Source organism: Mustela putorius, unplaced genomic scaffold (assembly GCF_011764305.1).
Source record: "Mustela putorius furo isolate JIRA1106 unplaced genomic scaffold, ASM1176430v1.1 tig00003983_pilon_pilon_pilon, whole genome shotgun sequence".
In the NCBI taxonomy this organism is placed as follows: Eukaryota; Metazoa; Chordata; class Mammalia; order Carnivora; family Mustelidae; genus Mustela; species Mustela putorius.
Window position 1 is genome coordinate 13,888,391 of NW_025422123.1, and position 23,056 is coordinate 13,911,446.

Here is a 23,056-nt window from a genome sequence, read left to right on the forward strand (position 1 = left end):
AAATGATTATGATTCACATACAAGTGATTTCTCCATATGTTTGATTTTCTCATTTCAGGATTAATGGGGAAGTTTCTTCCAATTCATCAAAATTTGAAACTGAGCCAGTATCAAAACCAAAGCTAGATTCTGAACAGTTACCACTTAGACCGAAATCAGTAGACCTAGATTCATTTACAGTTAGGAGCTCTAAAGAAACAGGTAAGTTAACATGTAGAAAGGTGGTGCATTTAAAAAAAAGTTGCCAATCCAGTTTTCAGAAACTATTTAAGAAATTTGTGTATGTATTTTATGTGTGGATAGATAGAGTGGAAATTAATTAGAATTTGTTTAAAATCTATGAAACCAAAATAGAAAAATAGAACTAGAAGAAGATAAATGTGCAAAATACTTGATTCATATAAGGACTAAGAAATGGATTAAAAGATCATCCATTTATCATATATTTTGTCCCCTCATAATGGAAAGTCCATACTACTCAGGCAGATAGGAATACATTTTAGTTTTAAAAGTTTAAGGATAGAGAGAGAGATGATTGTAGATTATCAATAGATCAATAGATTATCAATACCAGCACTAAATTATATTGAAGATTATTTTTACTTTTCTACTTTATCTCAAGATACTTTTGTTTTTAATTCAGGAAAATACGCTTTTTAATGACTCTCTCTCTTTCTTTCTCTGTGTATGTATATTAGGAGGCTTTATTTCTTTAGTTACATATTGTTCTTTAAGTTTTAGGACTGATTTTTCAACCCATCAATCATCTTTGTCTCCTGGTCTTTTATACCTCTTAGTTGTAAAATGGAAAACCTGAAACAGGGAAGTTTTGATAAAGGTCTCAATATTAAAAGCATAGCACAATCATTACCATTGTAGTAATGATTATTATATACTACCTTGCATTTGGTTTTAGGTTTTTTTTTTACATTCTCAGAGTACTTTCTCATATATATCCTTATTTTATCTTAATAGTAACTCTAAAAGGCAGATGCTATTTTGCTTTTAAAGAAATTAAGCTATAGACACATCAAGTGTCCAGGATGACATAAAGCAGAAGAGAACTTTTAAAATCCCCCTTATATAAAGTGCTCATGATATTTTTTTAAACGTTTTAGTGTCTTAATACGTTTAGCCTTCAGATTAACATTTCATATTTATATTCAGACTTAAAGGGCAATTATACTTAGGGGTTTTTTGTCACTGTATTGTAAGATATGCTACTTCTTACCTTTTGAAAACTGTTAGGTGATTTTATTACTTTTCCGAATTGTCATTTTGCTAATACAAAAGCTCTGACCTACACATGGATTCCTTCAGATTTTAATTTGAATGTTTTATAGATTATTTCATCATATATTTGGATCCTGCCTGCTCTGGATGAAGCCATATTCATTAATAACTTCTGAAAATTATTTGATTGTATTTTAGAAATACTCAGATATCTTTAGTGTGTTTTATCTGGTGAAAATTGTTATCTATTCTTAGTGAAATAAAAACAAAAAAATGTTCTTTATAGAAGGTTTTTAAAAAATATGCTTTGGGGGGGCGCCTGGGTGGCTCAGTGGGTTAAAAGCCTTCGGCTCAGATTATGATCCCAGAGTACTGAGATCGAGCCCTGCATCGGGCTCTCTGCTCAGCGGGGAGCCAGCTTGCTCCTCTCTCTGCCTGCTTCTCTGCCTACTTGTGATCTCTGTCAAATAAATAAATAAAATCTTTAAAAATATATATATATATATATATATCTATATATATATATATATATATATATCTTTTAGGGGCATCTGGGTGGCTCAGTCAGTTAAGCGGCTGCTTTTGGCTCAAGTCATGATCTCAATGTCCTGAGATTTAGCCCCAGATCAGGCTCCCTGATCTTTGGGAATCTTGTTTCTCCTTCTTCCTTTGCTATTCCCCCTGCTTGTGCTCTCTCTTCTCAAATAAGTAAAATGAAATAACACATGTAATAATGTCAAACTATTGGTGGTTTGTAAAATTTGATTTTTTACTCTTTTTGGTCCCAATTTTTACTTTTATCTATAGCTACTATTTATTCTTCATTAAAAAGAGAGAGGCCTTGTGAAACAGGGTTTGCAAATTCGTATTTGTTTTTTTCCCTTCAAATAAATAAGAAAGTAATTTAGAGAAACTGAAGCATATATAAGGACAGAAAACTAACAGCTAACTTCCAAACTACTGTCCTTTATTTCTTTCACTATCAGGCTGCCTTTGGTGTACTACACTTAACACCCAGTTCAGTTCAGGAAATACACAAAGCCTACCACAGAGATACCTAAAATTCAATTCCAGACCATTGCAATAAAGTGAATATTGCAACAAAGTGATTCAAATGAATTTTTTGGTTTCCTGTGCATATAAAAGTTACTTTTACACCATACTATACTCTACTAAATGTGCATTAGCATTATGGCTAAAAAAAAGTGAACATACTTCAACTAAAAAATAACTTTATTGCTAAAAATCTTGCCTTAATGTTGATGGCTACTGATTGATCAGGGTGGTGGCTGATGAAGGTTGGGGTGGCTGTAGCATTTTCTAAAATAAGACAACACTGAAGTTTTCTACATCAATTGACTCTTCCTTTCATGAACAGTTTATTTGTAGCACGTAATACTGCTTGATAACATTTTACTTACAGTAGCACTTTTTTCTAATCGAAATCAGTCCTCTCAAACCCTGCCTCTGCTTTATCAACTAAGTTTATCTACTATTCAATATGGTTTATTGTCATTTCAACATTTTTCATAGCATCTTCACCACATGTAGTTTTCATCTGAAGAAACCAGTTTCTTTGCTCATCTGTAAAGTTTTATCATGAGATTATAGCAATTCAGTGACCTCTTCAGGCTCTGCTTCTAATTCTAGTTCTCTTGGTACTTCTACCGTATCTGCAGTCATTTCCTCCTCTGAGGTCTTGATCACCTCAAAGTAATCATCTCCTTCCAAACTCCTGTTTGACCCATGAATCCCATGAATCCCCAGTGTTCTTAATAGCATCTAGAATTGTGAATGCTTTTTTTTTTTTAAGATTTTATTTATTTGAGAGAGAGAGAGCGAGAGAGCATGAGAGGAGAGAGATCAGCGAGAGAGTATGAGAGGAGAGAGATCAGCAGGAGAAGCAGACTCCCTGCCAAGCAGGGATCCTGATACGGGACTCAGATCCCAGGACTCTAGGATCGTGACCTGAGCCAAAGGCAGTTGTTTAAGCAACTGAGCCACCCAAGTGCAACACCTCCCCACCCCCTATGAAGGTTTTTAATTTACTTTGTCAAAAGCCATCAGAGGAATCATTATCCATGGAAGTTAGAGTGTTATGAAATGTATTTCTTAAATAATAAGACTTGAAAGTCAGAAGAAAGTCACAATTGCTCCTTAATCCTTGGGCTACAGAATGGTTGTTAGATTAGCTGGCATGAAAACAACATTAATATTGTACATCTGCATCAGTGTTCTTGGGTAACAAGATGCATTTTCAGTGAGCAGTAATGATTTGAAAAGAATCTTTTGAGCAGTAGGTTTCAACAGAAGATACTGAGTAAACCATGTTGTAAACAGATGTGCTGCTGTCCTTTTTTGTTGTTCCATTTATAGAGCACAGATTTAACATCATTCTTAAGGGTCCTAGGAATTTCAGGATGGTAAATGAGCATTGACTTCAGCTTCAAGTCACTAGTGGCATTAGTCTCTAATAAGAGAGTCAGCCTGTCCTTTAAAGCTTTGAGGCCAGGCATTGATTTCTCCCCTCTGGCTATGAAAGTCCCAGATAGCATCTTATTCTATTGTAAGGCTGTTTCATCTATGTTGAAAACCTGTTGTTCAGTGAAGCAGCCTTCATTAATTAGCTAGATCATCTGTATAACAACTTGCTGTAGCTTCTTCATCAACACTTGCTGCTTTCGCTTGTACTTTTATGTTATGGAGATGACTTCTTTCCTCAAACTCCATGAACCAACTTCAGCTATCTTCAGACTTTTTTTTTTTTTTTTTTGTGGCAACTTTCCCACCTCTCTCAGCCTTCACAGAATTGAAGAGAGTTGGGGCCTTGCTCTGGATTAGGATTTGGCTTAAGGAAATGAATGTTGTGTCTGGTTTGATCTTTCATCCAGATTACTGAAACTTTCAGCAATAAGTTTGTTTATTTTCTATAATTTGTGTGTTCATTGGAGTAACACTTAACTTTCTTCACAAACTTGTCCTTTGCATTCACAATTTGGCTAACTGGCACAAGAGATGTAGCTTATTTCGGTTTTCTGTATGCTTTTTTAACTAAGCTTAATTGTTTCTAGCTTTTGATTGAAAGTGAGATATGTTATTTTTCATTTTACTCCAACACTTAGAGGGTTATGAATTGCTCCAATTTCAGTGTTATTGTGTCTAAGAGAATAGGGAGGCTCAAAGAGAGGGTGAGAGGTGGGAAGCAGCTTAATTTTGGAGCAGTCAGAATATACACAGCGCTTACAGATTAAATTAAACATCTTACATGGCACAGTTAATTATGGTTACAATAGTAACATCAAAGTGATCACAGATCACAATAACAAATATAATAGTACTGAAAAAGTTGGAAATATTGCGAGAATTGCCAAAATGTGATACAGAGATATGCAATGCTGTTGAAAAAAAAACGGCATCGATAGACTTGCTTATCACAGGGTTGCCAGCAACCTTCAATTTGTAAAAAATGGACTTATCTTGCAAGTTCAGTAAAATGAGATATACCTGTAAGTTTTGGAAATTGTGTTCATATTAGATTGGAAATACTTAACTGAGCAAATGTTAGATCCCATTACTATTTGAGGCACATAAATAATATGCTAAGACAAAAGGCCTGACTGCTGATAGCATGCAGCTCATGTTCTGAACTTCAATTCAGGTTATTCCTCATTTCCATTTTTTTATTAGAATATTATGTTCTTAGTATTTGTAGTATAAAAGTGTTTAAACTCTTCTTTTTGAGATATTGACACCTTAAGAGAACACTATGTTCTGCATCAAAAGCAGCCTCAAATTTGGCATATAATTGAGGCATATATTAATTTATATTTTTGGCACAGTTTGAGGTTTCAAATTTTTTTAAAATAGCATATGAATCTAGCCCTTTAACATGTTTCAGAAAGTTAAAAACATACATGAAAGTCATCTTAGAATCTCATTATTACATAAAATAATAATTTCAGGTGATACAGTAGCAAGTACACTTTATTATTAAAAATATGAGTTTTAAATTATTAGCAAATTATCATTGTCTTGTTAATTGAATGATCTAATATGTCTGTGATACCTGCTAGAATACCTGACAAGGAAGATGTTATAAAATGTTACTTCCCTTCTTTTCCTTTCCCCTGTTGATAATCTCCTCTCATTCTGTTTCTGCTCTTCGCTCTTAAGGATGTAAATTCCTGACACTACTCTCAGATATGATTATACTGTATATAAAGCCATTTATAAACTATTTTTAAAATAAACGTCCTTCAGTATATTTTCTCATATATAAGATAGTACTATAAATTGCATCTGTGTTTTAATTTTTTTCCTCTTTCTTAAACATTTTGTTAAAAATTGGTTTGGGAGGGGGCACCTGGGTGGCTCAGTAAGTGAAGCATCTGCCTTCGGCTCAGGTCATGATTCTGGGGTTCTGGGATAGAGCCCCACATCAGGCTCCCTTCTCAGTGGGGAGCCTGCTTCTCCCTCTCTCTGCAGCTCCCTCTGCTTACTTTCTCTCTTTCTGACAAATAAATAAAATCTTTAAAAAAAAAAAAGGTTCAGGATAATCTCACTGCTACTATTGGTTAATTATAAAGTTCACATAGTCTAAATATTTCTAAAATAGTAAGTTCTCTAGGTCATAAAATTGGTTTGCACATTAGTCTTAGAATACAAGATCGAAGATTTAGTGGTAACATACCTATTACATTGAGAAAGCAGTGCTGATGAAATATTCTTATAGTGTTATAGTATTTTATCCTTTTTGATTGTTTTCTATGCTAAATTGTGCTTGGGTTAAAAGGAAATTTAGAGATACATAATATCATTTGACCTCAAGGCATTCATTGTTAAATAGTGAAACATTCTTTGATAGTTAATCTGTTTTTTAAAATTTTTCTTTTTTAATGATTTTATTTATTTATTTTTTTAACACACACACACACACACACACACACACACATCACAAGTAGGCAGAGAGGCAGGCAGAGAGAGAGGAGGAAGCAGGCTCCCCTCTGAGCAGAGAGCCCAATGAGATCATGCTTAAGATGATGCTGATGCTGTTGCTGTTGCAGGCCTCTTTCCCAGGACCCCAGGATCATGACCTGAGCCTCAGGTAGAGGCTTAACGCACTGGGCCACCCAGGTGCCTGGTTAATGTATTTTTGTTTGAATTATGTTCTCAATGTTTATTCATTTGTTCTTCCAGAAAGAATTTCAGGTGGAATTCTTCTAATAAGATGCTTACCTGTTGAGTGGTAGACACTAAATAATGAGTCTATATCTAAACTAGGATACAAAAAAAAAATAAAACACACCCTAAAATGTTGATTTTACCTGTAGAATAAGAGCAGAGATCAAAATTACTATTTTCATATAGTAATATTCTTGATAATTTCTTTATAGAGTGTCATATAAGGCATAGTTGAAGATTCGTTTATGTATTATGTGATTTTGAATGTTATATAAGTTGTATTTTTATAGTGAGATACTTAAAAATACTGTTTGTCATATTTTTCTTTTATTATATTATAGAATTAAAATTCTCTTTCATTGTAATTAACTGTCATTTCCTGAAGACTAAAACTTTACTGAAAGGTAGTTTAATTTTTGTTACAATGATATTAATGAGTTATTATTATTGATTTATTACTCTGAGCTTTAATTTTTTACTAAAACATCCTTTTGAAGCGGTCTTGGTGTTCAGTGAGTAATTTTAAAAAGGCTTCTTTCTACTTACGGTATATTGAATTAATACTAATCATTTTTTTCGTTTGAAAGACAAAATAATCTAAAATCTAATATACATCTTACATGAGTTAGATAAACTACAATAGGTATATGGTAAACATTAAACGGTTCTATTCATTCTACAACTGTTCCTTTTTCCTGCTTTGTAAAATAATTTTTTGATTTAGTCTTTTTTCTAGACATTCCTATCCTTGACTTTTCTTTCCAGATTTTGTTTCCTAGCCTGTTTGCCATGTTTCCCTTCTTACCTGTCAGGAAATTATCCTACCTTTCTCCATTTTGGTAAGATGACAATTTATAAAAGAAATCAAAACAATAATTCCATATAAATAGGTGGTGCACATTGATTTTTCTTTGTAATTGTACTAAAAGTGTACATGTTTGTCTGTCTATTCTAACCCTTTTGGTTTTCCATTTGAAAGTAAAATGAAATTCATGTTGGAAAAATTTTCCTGATTAGCTTAAGATATTGTTTTGATAAAAGTTTGTTTTTTAATTGAAAACCATATAAGTCAGTTTATTTTCTCCCAGAATTTGATACTTCATCTTGACTTTTTAAAAATTCCATGTCTTCTTAGGCAATGTATAGAAATACAAATGGCTGGCAGAGTGGCAATATAATTATAAGAGTCAAGTGATTGTCCTGCCTTTCATGCCATGTGTACAGTATAAATCCACTGTTACTACTCTTAGGTAAATTTTGAATGTGTTCAAATGTATCACGAGTCCAAAATGTGCACTGTTTTTACTAACCTAATGGCTTAAATGGAGGACCTGAGAGAGTTTTAGAATAGTAAAATTATTTGTCTTGGTTTTGTAGCCCAAAACTTGACATACAGAAGGCATTTTTACATGAGCATGCTCTATAATTTTTAAAATCTACCTTTTATTTATTCTTTCAGTTTCATTTATCTTCATCCCTTCCTGTGTTTTTCTGTTTGTTTGCTTTTTTTTTTTTCTTTCTGCAAGTTGCTTAAATATGCATTTGAAAATGATCTTCACAGGCCAAAATTATTGGATTGTACTTTTCAAGGATTTTTTTAGTAGGTTGTCAGTATACATTTATCAGTGTTAACAGCAATTTTTAACCCTTCAAACTACAGCATATTTTTAACATTTTTTAAAATACTGATTTTCTTTATGACATTTACAAATAAAATGAAATATCTAAAACTATATTTAAACTCAAGGTCTTCCACACTATACAATACATTTTCCATGAAGGCCACAGCTACTGTTCTAGATATTCCATTATATGGAATTATATTATATTATATTATATTTTATAATATAAAATTATATTTTATAATTATAACAAATGTCAAAAGACTTAAGACAAAATTAAACTGAGCACATTTGATTGCCAATTGAGATGTATTACGCTGATGAGTAGATGACTAGATATAAAATAGAATACACAAAGTAATCCCGGAATGGGAGGATGGAAAAGAATTAACAGAGGTCAACAATACTTAAATTTGTTATAAAACGTGTATTGCCAAACAGTGATACCTTTTCTTATGCCTTACCTTTGTGCCCTTTTACCCTTAACATTTTTTCCTAAATTGATAACGTTGAATATGAAAATTGATGAATAAGCTTTGAGGGCAGAAATAATTATCTTTAGATGTCTTTTAAGAATTAACAAATCACTGAGTTTGGTTATCTAAATATTTGACAGAAAGCATTATAAACATCTAGGCAATGGGAGTGTGCAGAATTAATTCTGTATCTGGAAGATTAAACCAAAGATATCTGCTGCCATATCAAGTACCTCACTGTGATTAATATCACTAGTTTATAATCTGGGCTGAGGGAAGATTATATTGACAATGGAAGTGTCTGGAGTTATCTTCAGGATTCTTGTATCACTTACAGATTTCTAGGTTTCAAAATTAAAAATCACCTCTTTTACCTGGGTTTTCTGGATCATCTAGGAAAAGGGAATGTATTATATGCCATTGGTTCAGAGGTACATAGATTTTTCTTTAAAACCAAGTTTTTGGATCAGAGGTCAACCAGCCTTTGATGGTGGGAAAACAAGTGAATGATCTCTGTAACATTTTTCTTTGATACCCTGTTTGCCTTTGATTTATGACTGTCTTATAGTTCCTAAATATGCTGATGTTGAAGCAAAAGTGCAGTGAACTATGAACAGTTGGAGTCTCAGCTACAATATACACATACACACACACACACACACACACACACACACACATCCATTAAATTATACTCTCATTTTACAGTTGGAAAGCATCAGGGTCCCACATACAGTTGAGTTCTTAAAATTTGAATATTAGGATACTACTGGAAATTTAAAACATTTTCTATGTTAATTTTCTGATACATTGTAATTAATTATGAGTTGAAGTAGATCATCTGTTTTTATAAGCAAGAAATTAAGATGATAGTTTTTTTTTATGGTACTGTAATTTTTGGTTCAGATTTGTATTTTTCAATAAGAACTTTTGTTGAGGTCTATTGGAAACATGAACTTTCTGTTGTTAGTTGTCTTATGCTATAAAATGTGTCAGGTAAAGAGAATGTTTGTTTTTAAGGGTGAGTGTTGTTTTCCAAATGCATATGAAAAGCACAGGTTAGCGTGTGAGTCCTAGTGGGACTTTTTAATGTATAGTTTGTTAGAAATCCAGAAACATTCTTTTTTACCTTTTAAAGTGTACAGTTATCTTTTAGTAGATATATTTAATTTTATTCTCTAGATCTTGTAAATTTTGATGACATAGCTTCCTCAGAAAACTTGCTACATCTCACTGCAAATAGACCGAAGATGCCTGGAAGAAGATTACCTGGCCGCTTCAATGGTGGACATTCTGTGAGTTACACTTTACTATTCTAAAACATAGAGAATTTAGTAGAGCCAGAGTTCTTCTAAAGATAGGAATGAGGAATGATTTAAAACTCCACCAAAGTTTAAAAATCAGGAAGATAGGGGTTATACTCAAGTGGTAAATGGTTGGTTATATTTAGGGAAATATGGGGTCATGTTCATTTCAGAGAGGGTTGCAATGAAGGTTACAGAATCAGGAATAAAGAGCTGTCCCGAGACCATAACCACAGAACTCAGGGTCAAAAGGGGTCAGAGTATCCTTTTAATCTACCCGTCTCTCAACAATAATTAGAATTGAGTGGTACATACTCACCTTAGTAAAGAATGAAACATTCTTTTCCTCTGACATAGTGAGTTTTTTTGGTAGTACTAATGCTGGTATCTAAATGTGTAACTTCTTTTTTATGCTTTCTATACATTATTTGGAATGCTGCTAGTAACTTTATTATTAATATATTAGCTCTTGAGCGCTACAGCACTTTCAAATTACCGAAGTAGAGAAGATTTTTGTTGCTAAGAGGCAGGCTATTTTTAACCTTCCAGAAATGCAATGTGTTATTCAGCTTGAAATTATGTAATATCCTGTTAATAATAATGGAATATCTGGAACAGTAGCTGTGGAAAACAGTGATAAAAGTTACTTAGTTTTGGGGCACCTGGGTGGCTCAGTGGGTTAAGCCGCTGCCTTCGGCTCAGGTCATGATCTCAGGGTCCTGGGATCGAGTCCCACATCGGGCTCTCTGCTCAGCGGGGAGCCTGCTTCCTCCTCTCTCTCTCTGCCTGCCTCTCTGCCTACTGTGATCTCTCTCTGTCAAAATAAATAAATAAAATCTTTAAAAAAAAAAAGTTACTTAGTTTATTATCCAAATGTTTATTGCCTTTTCCTTCTTTGGTATTTTCTGTTTCTTGGTTTTAAAAAATCATTTAGCCAACTCAAAGCCCAGAAAAAATCTTGAAGTTACCGAAAGAAGAAGATGGTGCCAACTTAAAGCCGTCTGAATTTAAAAAGGATTCATGCTACTCTCCAAAGGTGAGGGGCATTGTGGCCTAAGATTTGTATAATTTGTAGGATTCCTTGTGAGCACCAAAATAGTGGAATTTAAAATGTCTTCTAAAAACTGTCTTTTGCCAAGAAAATTAAAAAAAAAAATTCCTGCCAAAAAATTGAGTTTCTAAGGTAACACTGTCCTCTGTAGGTTATTTTTAAAAAAGCTTATTTTAAATGAGTAGTATAAATGTTATACATTTCATATTTTTTAAGGCATAGATCTGTTTCATTTTCCCATTAAACATACACTCTTTAGGCCAGAAGCCATCATTACATTATTACATAAGCCAAAATTTACTTCTAGCCTAGCTTCGTGTTCAGCATAGTAATAAGCACTAATATATACTGGAATGAATGGCAGTGTACATGGATTTTCCCATTTATTACATGGTATTAAGACTCTTCTAAACTCTTGCTGTTTTTACTTAAGATAGTAGTATCCCAATTTACACACATCTTTGGTTTAAGAAATTCATGTTTCCTCCTCAGATTCATTCCAAGGGCTTTTGGCTGTTCTTCCAGTTTATCAGATACACTTAATCTGATTCTTAGTTTGTCAGTAGTCGATTGAAATTTGATTTCCCGTTAATTTAGTGAAATAATAAAAAGGGCATCATGGGCCATGGATTCATGCCTCTTCAGTGGACTTACTGAATTCCTCATAATTACTTTTAAGTAAAACTCTTTGGAAATTTTAAGTAATGACTACTGTGGAGGATCAAAGCTCACCTTAATAATGCTTATATGTTCTTGCCGCTAGATGTTCCACTCGGCAGATCATTCATAAGATAGCTCTAACAGGTTTTTCTTCTCTTTTCCACTTTTTAAAAATTACTATTATTAGTCCTTTGACATTTCTCACATAAACTACTAGTGATTGCAAGTTTATTATCTGGTTGTTTGCTCGTTTTACCAGTTGTGAATATCAAACTGCTTTTTAAATTTCCAAAGTTGCCATTTATCTTCAAGTATTATTTTAGTTATTTATCTCCTTGCTATAAATTTTTTTTGAACTTAGATATAATATAAATACAAATAAAATAAGAAAATATTCTGTTATGTTTTCAGCCATCACTGTACCTTTCAACACCCTCAAGTGCTAAACCAAATACAGCTGCTTTTTTAACTCCATTAGACATCAAAGCTAAAGTAGAATCAGATGATGGGAAAAAAAATCCCTTGGATGAACTTAGAGCTCAGATTATTGAATTACTCTGCATTGTAGAAGCACTGAAAAAGGATCATGGGTAAGTAGCCTTGCTTTAATCTCTGAAAGTTACTTAACACGTATGTAAAGAATTCTTTCAAATTCTATCAAGTAGAATTGAGTAGAATTCTATGAAGTAATCTGCCAAATTTCTTATATCAGCAGATATGTTTCCAAAGAAATTTTCCTTAATAGTGCTTCTGTCCTCCCTGCAAAAAACTTGAGTTAGAAAACTTGTTGTCATAGGCTTATTATGGGAAAGGTCTATATGTACCCATAATTCAAGGGTAGAAATCTTCTCTGATCAAACATATGGGTTAATCAGTCTTAAAAATATTAGGAAAAGTTACATTGTATTTTGGATCTGGAGTGTATCTATATGTATATTTACTTTTCAGAGGGACTGGATCACTGTCTCTGTTAGGGTTGAGATTGGTGTGTAAATAAAACCAAGGGGTTGGGAATAAGTGAATCTCTAAGGCCATTCTTTTAATTCTGAAACTTTCTGATAATACTGTATGGTGAGATCCTAAGTGAGAGTTAGGAACTTTTTAGTGAAAACAAATGTAAAAGATCACGTACTATAGCTCCCCTCTCTTTTAACTGAAGAAGTAAAAATTCAGAGAGGTAAAGCTGTTTACCTAAGATCATACAGTTCTTAAAAAGCAGAGCTAGAACTGAAAACATATTTTCTGTTGGTTTAGAGATATTTTTCTAAAACTGTTATCATTTGAGCTTTAAAAGTTGTTAACATTAAAAAATAAATATAAAAATAAAACTTTCTAACATTTTAAACATAGTTCTATAAAGACCTAATAGGTAAAAAAGGTCCAAAGATCAGCTAATCTAACTGAGCAAAGGGTGAGGGTTCAGGTTGTCTTCCCCTGTAGCCTCTAAGATCTCTTGGGTTATAAGATCAAGCTCCATGCCTGGCTCCACACTCATTGGGACATCTGCTTGAGATTCTTTCCTTCTAACCCTCCCCACCAGGAGCATTTCTCTCTCTCTCTCTTAAAAAAAAAAAAAATACTGTGATTAACAATTGATATTTTTGTAGTTGCAGACCACTTTTACAGATGTCTCTTAGGTAGAACCAAAAAATTTATTTTGAGTGACTACTTAAAAAAAAAAAAAAAAATATATATATATATATATATAGAGAGAGAGAGAGAGAGAGAGAGAGTTTTTTTGATACATGATGGGTCTTTTCTTTATCGTTCAGTTTATCTGAATCATGCAGATTTTTTAATAGATTTCCACAGTGTACACATTATAAACTGTAAGTTATTCATCTAGTAAGTATTTATTGAGCACTATTCACGTATGAATTAGAGAATGACCCTGATTTGTTGATTTTGACAGTTTACATTTTTGATACCAAGTCTGCTATTATTAATGAACTGATAATTACATTTACAAATTGCCTTAATTGCCTATAAGTGTTCTTAATGTAGCTGTAGGATGAATAAAATATTTGTGATTTATGTATACATATCAGATATTTTAGAAGTCTTTGAAAAGGTGTTTTCAAAGTCTTATTTCCTCTGGGAAAATGAAATGGATGGCAGACTTTTTAATCTGAAAAATAAGAGCATCACAGGAGAATGAATAAACATACACTGGTGTGTTGATACAATGAAATGCCATATAGTGTACAGCAATAAAAAATGAATGGATTATGGCCACATGTGTCAACATGAATCCATCTGAAAAAGTGTTGAGGGTGGGGAAAACAAGTTAGAGACATGCATACAGTATTATTTCATTTACATGAAGTTTGAAAAGCATATAAAATCAAACTGTCGTTTCAAGATACATTTGTATATGTGGTAAGTAAAGGAAGGAAGGAAGACTTTTCCTGTAAAGGAGAGGAGGAAAGTAGGATTGCGGGTCATTCTGGGTATCAGAGGTACTGGTAATAAGAATTTATTTCTTGAGCTGACTTGGAATTCTTAGGTCTTTTAATAATTTTATTGCTATAGCTTACGAATACATAGTCTTTATGCATTATTAGAATCTAAAATGTTTGGAACAAATCATTAAAAAATTAAAGGATTAAAAAAATTGAAGGATATTGATATGGAATGATTGACAGAGAAATATATTATTAGTCTCTTTAGTTGAGAAGTTACAGAACAAGATAATATAGTTTGATCTGTTTTTGTAAAAAGAAAACAATTACATAAAAATTTTATATTCACAAATGTGTTTTTAAAAATAATGAAAATGTGATAATAGGATAAATATTTTAGGAATAGATCCTTATTTAGGTATAATTTAAATGTATAATAAACTCAAAATAATAGAATAATTAGAAAAAGAAAGCATTCATTTAGTAGTAACATTTTAGAAATACAAAGTTAATATTTTAGCAAATTTTCTATTATATACCAAAATAAGCTTTAAATAAATTTGAGTTAAATATTTAAATTATAATTTAAATTGAAATAGTAGGACATTTATTCTTAATATAGTTTTATAATCATTAAAATAATAGAAGAAACTAGTTTTGAAACTACAGAATTTAAAAGTTCCTTTCTTTCTCATATAGTCTTTCTTCCTGAGCATTTTCATGCATTTTTCAATCGAATACTTCTATAATACTTTTGAAGAGAATTTTCCTAGCATTTGTCCAAAAGCTGTGAATATGTCCCTACTCTTTGATTTAGAAATTTGATATACTGAATATTCATGATGTTAAATAAAATTTCTATTCTTTCCACTCCCCACCCCAAAAGCAACTAACCAAAAAAACCTGGATATTTGAGTGTCAAGCAACAATTATCAGAAATATGATAAGTTTAGCAACATGGAAATATTTTAAAACACTTTTTGAAATACATACTTACAGCTGTGGAGAGATGACTATATAAAAAAGATAGATGGGAACACAGAGAACTGAAAACATGAGTTAAGGAGGAAGGATTGTTGGCTAGAGTTTTTTGTTATTGGTTTGGTAATTTTAATGTAATGTTTAATTTTTAAAAATAGAGAAAGAGACATGTAAAGTCCAGGTAATCCTGTTAAATAATTTGTGTTGTACTGTGACATGTTTTGACATTACCAAATTGTTTGGGCTTTCGAGTGTCCAGCCTGGAAAAAGCATGATAACTGAATATGGAAAATTGCTTCTAAAGGACCATTATTATTTCTTTATCATGAGCTGCGCTCCCTATTCACTTAAAAACTTATTTATCACAGATGGGTTTGCCATGGTACTGCTGAGTTTTCTTTTAACTGTTGTATTGAACCATTCCATTAGTGAATTTGAAATTTTTATTGATTAGTATGGCTGTTTTCTTTAAAAAGTTTTTCCCAGTTTTGGTATGTCAGGTAAGAGATTCTGTTAACATTAGTCAAATATATTGTTTAAATGAAAGACTTAACAGTAATAAATTGTTTTTAGGAAAGAACTGGAAAAACTACGAAAGGATTTGGAAGAGGAGAAGGCAATGAGAAGTAATCTAGAGGTAAATCATTTCTCCTAACATTGAGATTGTAGTCAGCGTAAACTACATGTGTTTTTCCATCTCTTCTAGGTGATAGGGTTCACTACAGTTATGCTGTCCTACTTAAGTTGGACACTCCCTGCTGCTTGATAGCCATTTAATTAATCTCTAGTTGACTCCCTATCACATTCCGTTCATTCGTGAAGCAAATATTTTTGAGCGCTAGCTCTCTAAGGCAGTGTACGAGAGGCATTAGGTATACATTCATAAATAAAACGAACATGGTTCTGGCCTCATAAGAGTGTGTAGTTCTAAATCTTTTGCACTCTTGCTTTTTTGAACTATTTCTTTTTTTTTTCCACAGTTAAACTTTTTTCAATTCATTTTTCTTGGCCTGGAGGCAAGGGTGGTGGTGGTGAAGGTGGTAATGGGATGGCTATAGATTTGTTGACTTGATGTCTCACTGAGCATTTACTTTTTAACTATAATGTCATCATCTTCACTCTTTTCTGAGGTCTGACAATTTTACTTATTTTATCTTCCATTTTTCCATCTGTTCCATTTGCACATACTTTGGTCTTTATTTGTATTCTTGTTTTCTGAATATTTCAGGAAAAGTGTTTTCTGCCTTTTTTCAGAAGCTCTGCCCATTCTGTACTTAAGTATTTCATATGCCTCCCTATTTATACCTGGCCTTATTGCTTACCCTATTTCTCTTGTTAGCATTGTGAAACAGAAAGAACATGGGACTTCAAAAAAAAACTCAGGCCTCTCTTCTGACTTACACTGTGTGTCAGTTAGGCTTGGCACCTCCTGTACATTATCTCAGGGGATACACATAACAACTGGTAAGGATTATTGTTCCTATTTTAAGGATGAGGAAACTAGGGTTTAGAGTGATTAAATCAGCAGTTAGGCTGAAATTTTTAACAGAAACAGCCTTCAGAATTTTGCTCTCAGGGATTAAGTGACACTGTTTGAACTTGAGGAAGTCACTTAATCGCCTTTTAGCTTTAGTTATTGAGATAATGTATATGAAGGTCTTTGGTAAATTATCAGAACCCCGTTCTTACTCTTACATCTGATGTATCCCTTTTATTTGCACTTTCCGTTTTTTCATGAAAATATTCAATATTTCGATTTTTCAAAAAAACCAAAGCTCCCTTGCAGGTCCAGCTGCCTTGAGTTTCATTTACTGCAAAATAAACAACTTAAAAAAAAAAAGTACATCTGTGGTCTCTAATTCTTCACCTTTAATTCAGTCATTAACAACTCTTACATTTTAGGTTTACTGAATGCAACTCCAGTGTCTTTCCAGTTTCTACAGCATTTCACATTTTTAAAACTATTGCCACTTTTTCTGTCCTGATTTATGTGATCCGGCATTCTTTTGTTTCAGTCCACTTCTCAGTCTCTTCTTCCTTTCTCTAAGTAAAATGTTCCTTCAGAACTGCCTTGGCCCTCCTCTCTTTTCCTACCTGTGCCCTCAAGCATCATGATTAGCTCCTATGCCTCTCCCATCTGGATCGGATTCCTTTTTCTAGCTTCTGTCCTATTTCCAGCTGCTTGTCTTTCTGAATGTCTTTCCACTGTGATCTTAGAATTAGCATGTCCTCTTTTATGTTTATCATTTTCCTTTCCTGCTTTTCTGTCTTTTTCTGTTGATCATTCCATTGCCTTTCAAGTCTTACAGACATGGTGCTTCCATTCTAGTTCTATTCACATTCACACCTGTTAGCTTTACTCCATCACTTATATCTATTTCTTCCTAGTATTTTTGTCCTCTTCCTATGCTCTTTATCTTCTGTTTAGCTGTTTAAGTTTCTCTCATTCTTACCTCAAATTAATCTTTCTTTACTTAGTTCTTTTAGGAACTTTCTGTTACTTGCTGAGTAAGGTTCAGACTTCTCAACTTAGCATGTGAGGTCTTTGATGTCTTAGTCCTAGTTGTTTTTTCTTTTCTTGCTTGCTGATCCTCAGTTGTCCCTCACAGTTAATTCATCTGAAATTTGCTCTTACTGTATTTTCTTGGATTTTCCTTTTATTTCATCTTCTCATGCATAAGTTCTACAGATTCTCAGAGCTTACCTCCAGCAGTCACCCTCATTAAGTTAGTACCCATCTTTCTCTGATTTAAAAGTAATTCTGTCTTCTTCCAAATTCATGTCCTTTATTTTGAAAAGCATAAATAAGTAATAATTTTCTCTCTTATCACTGTGACATTATGGACTTACTTTTCCCATCTTCTAGATTATTAGACTATTTGAGGGTGTCTGTCTGTTCTATCTTTGTCCATAACTCTGAGCAAAGTGCCATATACATATTAGATAATAAATTTTTGTCAAATCAAAGAATACATATTAAAAATGTCTTAAATTCCCAATATGCAACACAGTAGAAATTCAGAAATTAAAATAAGTTTCTTGATTTTTATTCCTTATATTGTATATGTACACATACTCATATATGAAAATTAGGTGATATAAGCATAAGGAACTAATACATAAATTTCTCTATATGATTTAATTTATTATAAAAATCATGGCAAGGCAAAGGAATTATTTCATTTTTGAGGAATTTCATTTGATTCAGTTTTTTTTTAGCAAAATCAGCTGTTTCTTAGCCTCGTGCTGATTTGTATTACAGGCTTTTTTTTTTTTTTTTTTTTGGCCTAATGGGGAAAGTTTGACCCTTTATTTATAAAAGCACCTTAATAAGACAGAGTTTTAAGATCGTACATTGAAAGGAGAAATTATATTTCCCTAAAGATTAAAAGTAGTACTTTGAACATACAGTATTAAATTATATTGAGGAATGATAAAAGGACTAAAGATGAACAATGAACATAAAAGTGCTAGAAGAGAAACTCTAGCAGTAAATATATTGGCTTGATATCTAAATCTGTGTGACCGCAGTATGTAAGGAGTATTACTGATTGAGTGCAGGGTTATTCTCCCTATTCCTTCTTTCACCAGTGTTTCCCCCGCCCCCATTTTCTTGGCATCCTTGCTCATTAAAATTGGTGTAGTTGGTTCATGTATCTTTGGAATGGAGATAATGATAACACTATTCTGATGATTGAAGTTACTTTGTCTCAGTCCAGGCTAATGACCAAGACTTGTTCCAAACCAGTGCTGTTAGATCCTAGAATTAACAAACCATACTTGAATGGTTAGAATCCCTTAGGAGATGGTGAACATACTGAAATTAGACCTTTTGACTGGCAAAATGCTTATTATTTAAAAATGAATTATTTGTCAGAGGTTAGCTATAGCATGTATTATTTGTATGCAGCATTGGGGATAGGTATGATGCTTTCAGGAGAAGGTAAGGCCCAAATATTTCCATACGCAGTGAAAGGTCAGAGATCATCAAAGCCTTACATAATTGGTAAGAGTAGAAAACTGGACTTCAGAGCCTTTGACCCAATCAGTGCAAATTCTGTACCACTTGCTAGTGTATGGTATTGAATCTTGTGCTTCAGCTTCATGATTTGTAATATGTCGGAATTAAATAACCATAGGTATTGTGAACAGGTATTGAGTTTTCCTAATTCTCTTAAGTTTCTTACATTGTGAATTTCTGTTAAATGAAAGATGTCTTCCGCCTAAAGGTGGAAATCTTTCCAACAAATTGACTGAATCTTAGATAAATTCCTGGGTTTTAAAAAGAATTTAATCTAGAACGTATTGCTTACAGATGAAAATGAGACCAAGTGAGGTTAAGGGATTGCCAATTTCACATACGTAGTAAGTGAAAAACATAGGACTAAATTGGTCCTTTATTATTACTATTTTTCAGTTCTTTACTGCCCACATCTTTGTTTAAATACAGGTACTTGTACATTTCTTAATTTAGTTTTAAGGATTCTCTTGTTCTTTGGAGGGTGGATTTTCTTACAGTATTTTTTCACATACTCCCATTAATTAACATTGTTCCAGCTGAAACAACTGTAGTTGCTGTTTTGTGGTTGTCTTCTGCCATTTAGGAACTTGTGTTGTGATGTGTTCTTCTGTTAAACTTCTGCATTGATCACAACATTGGAAATTGGATTTTAAAATGGAAATCAAAATCTGGAGTCTTCAAAGTATGATTGGATCTTAATGACATAGGATAAAATAAAGAAATTTGACTAAATATATTTTGTTTATTGTCAATTTATGTTTTATATCTTAGGTGGAAATAGAGAAGCTGAAAAAAGCAGTCCTGTCTTCTTGAAATGGCATGGCCCTGTGTTCTTAAGGTTCCAGGGATTCAGAAGCAACACTATGAACTTCAACTGACTTGTTACTTAAAAATAACAAATGCTGTTGTCATGATAAAGAAATATGAGTATTTGAACTATAATCTATAAAAAAAGTAGGGAGAGGGTAGTTTTTTTTATATATATTTTGTTTTGCCAATATGAAAAAAAAAAGAGGCCTTATTTCTTATGTGCTGGAATTGCAAACTTTTTTCTTAGTTTGCTTGAAAATACTACTGAATCTGTATAAAAAGGAAAGAAAGTTCACAATAGTTTTTTTTTTACTGAAACTTGTATTATTTTTAAAGAGATCTATACTATAAATATGGTGATATCTTTACAAATAATCTGTAAAATATACTATTTGAGAGGGACAAATTAGCTTTATAGTAACTATAGCCACTACTTTTCCCATAATACATAAGGGAGATAAACTTTGTATATAAATATATTTTTTACTTTTAGCTTCTTACCCAGGATTACACTGTTGTGCCTGTTTGTTTGCAGTGCTGTTTATACTGTGGGTGATGAAATAGGAGTTTCCTAGCTATAAACCAGATTATTCACCCAAGCATATAGTAATAACTAATGAAACAATCAAAATAACTTTTAGAATATTTTATATTGCTTGCACTTGTAGGGTTCATAAAAGGAATTTAGTTAAAATGTATTGGATTGTTAACTGTATTTGGGGAAAATATGAGCTATATTTTAAATCCATTAGGTTAAGAAACTAAAAATGTTAATTTAACCCTTAACTTGTGCCTAGAAACTACAGCACATACAATATGCAAACACCAGCCTTATTGCTCTATTTTTCTGCTTATTTTACAGGCTCAGATATTACTCATTTTGTGATCTTGTGATTGAGTTCTTCACGTTCCTCCCTCTGATTTTTAATAATGGTAATATGAGGAGAAATTCAGTGTGAGGTTTCATACTTTGACAGATTATCATTATGTAAATACTCAGGTTTTACAATATGTAATTGACCTAAAAGACCCTAACTGGTGGAGATGTTTCAAACTGTCATTTAGGTACCAGAGTGTTAGTATATAATAAAACATAACAGTACAGCTTACTTAAAACCAAATATAGTTGACCATATTCAAAATGCATTTTCACAGGATAGATGAACTAGTAGTTTGTTCAGAGTCGATTTTGAACAGTTGAACATCTTAAAATGTATCTATAGATAACATGTCTTAAAATATGTGGGTTTATATTAAAAATAGAACTGACTTTTCATTTATAAAAAAATTAGATTTTAAGCTTTATTAGAACAGATTTTCAGATTTTGAGTACCACCTATCATGTGTCCGTTTTGTGTTATTTTAAATAACCAAACCAATATTTTCTCTTTAAGTTTTAATATATACTGAAATCTTGTTTTAATGAAATTTTGCCATCTTGTCTCACATATAAGAGAATTGAAGTAGAAAATAATAGAAATTCCAGGAATTACTTAATGTTAAATTCACAACTTACATTAATGCTTTTGGGGAAACTTGATTGTTGTGCATTGAGCATGTACATTTTAACTCTTTAAAGTCCTTGGGCTTTTCTGATGAGGTCACTACTGAATGGAATTGTTTACTCCTAATGTTTTTAAAAGACTTGTTGAATGAGTTCCTTCTTGCTTAAAAAAAAAAAAAAATTAGATTTTATTTTCTTTTAATGAAAGTCCTTAGATAAAAATGAAAACATTGTATCCTAGAAATCATTCTCCAGCTTTCTGACTGGAACAACTATTAAGTGACCCCTCTTCACCCTGATAATGGGGTGAGGGAAGTTTCCAGCAGATTTCAGCCTGTTCTTGAAGTTTTTCTTGGTCATTTTCTCACTAGTGCATAAAATGAAGGTGGTCATGAATGCTGACACACATTTAAAGTATCTGCTTTGTATACACCTCAGCCAGAATAGAAATTAAAGTACTGTTTCTATTAGAAAATTAAAGTATTGTGGCTCTATTTTTCTGCCCTTGATCAAAAAGTAGAGTTCCTAAAGCCAAACTCAAAGGGAAAAAAAATGATTACTTCACTCTAGCAATTTACCAGTATTTGCTCTTGATATGGGAATTTTATTATTTTTTATTCATGAAATTCATATCACAAAATGGTATATAATGATAATAGTCTTTATTTGGGGAGAAATCATTGTTTTTTTTCTATGCATGAGTATAAATGGCAGACTAGAGAGGAACAGCGTGGAATCTGTCATTGCCAAATTATTAGTGAATGTATTTTTCAAGTTTGCTATTCTTTGAAACACATATTACTAGTTTTCCTACTTGTATTTCAATACTGGAAGTATTGTGTGTGTGTGTGCTTGTGTGTGACCACTAAGCTTTAGTGGTTGGTCTTACTATAAAGCTGTTACCTCTTTACAAAATCTAAGTTTGAAGATAGGAAGAGAATAGGGGTTCTCTTTTTTATGCTTTACTGTGATCACAGGAAAAAACAAAAAAACAAAAAAATAAAAACCCAAGTGCTCTCTTGAGTTGTTGGTAAACATTTTATGCATGCATTTAAACTTGAAATGTATGAACAGAATAAGACAATCAGTTAAATCAGAAACGAGAAGCGTTAAAAATGTAATGGCCTTGTTTTGCTGTAGCAATAAAATGACCAAGTGCAATGACTTGATTTAATAAAATCATCTTTTAAAAGTTGCTGCTATGAATATTTTTAGCCATAAAATTCTACCCTTGTTTTCTCCTGACTTGCCTTCAGTAACTATTATGTAATGCAGTTGGTGTTGTGGTATTCTAACATTCCAAAAAGAGGAAAATTAATAATAATATATATATATGTGGGGAAACTCAAAATAGTATACTTCACTGACTTGTTTACAGGTGCTGTAAAAAAGCATGCTTCTCCCTCAAAAAGAAAAACAATAAAGAATAGTATTGCCAGTTTTGTTGGTCTTTATTAGTTATTTTTCATTAACATCAGCATATATTTATTGCAAAGTATGATGAAAATTCTATTACGTGGAGTTTTCCAAATAAGGGAAACAATGTAAATAATAAAATGAAAGCCATTAAAAGTTCTAGATCCATGTGACTTTTACTGAACCTTTATGAGTCTATTTTTCCCTGGAACTATGACATGATCATTTCTGCCTCAAAGGTTTATTGGGATAATTTGAAATGATTTTTTACGAAGTATGTTACAGAGGCACAGAGTGGATTTTTTTTCTTTTTAATTGGAAGCTTCTGTTCTACTCCGCCACGATGTAAACTAGATGGATAAGATTAAAAGAAGGGCGCAGTACTTCTTCTCCCTCTG

General features: G+C 32.4%; 1 protein-coding gene across 2 annotated transcripts in view; it reads left to right on the forward strand.

The window, feature by feature from the left end:
- Positions 1-22,680, forward strand: part of LOC101674167 (CD2 associated protein) — a 134,940-nt gene extending 112,260 nt beyond the window's left edge. For both annotated transcript variants that reach the window (XM_045071255.1, XM_045071254.1), the window contains exons 13-18: positions 59-201; positions 9,692-9,804; positions 10,748-10,849; positions 11,936-12,114; positions 15,481-15,544; positions 19,700-22,680. In XM_045071255.1, the coding sequence (XP_044927190.1) occupies positions 59-201; positions 9,692-9,804; positions 10,748-10,849; positions 11,936-12,114; positions 15,481-15,544; positions 19,700-19,741 (643 nt within the window). In that variant the 3' untranslated portion in view covers positions 19,742-22,680. The remainder of the gene's footprint in view (positions 1-58; positions 202-9,691; positions 9,805-10,747; positions 10,850-11,935; positions 12,115-15,480; positions 15,545-19,699) is intronic.
- Positions 22,681-23,056: the final 376 nt, after the last annotated feature.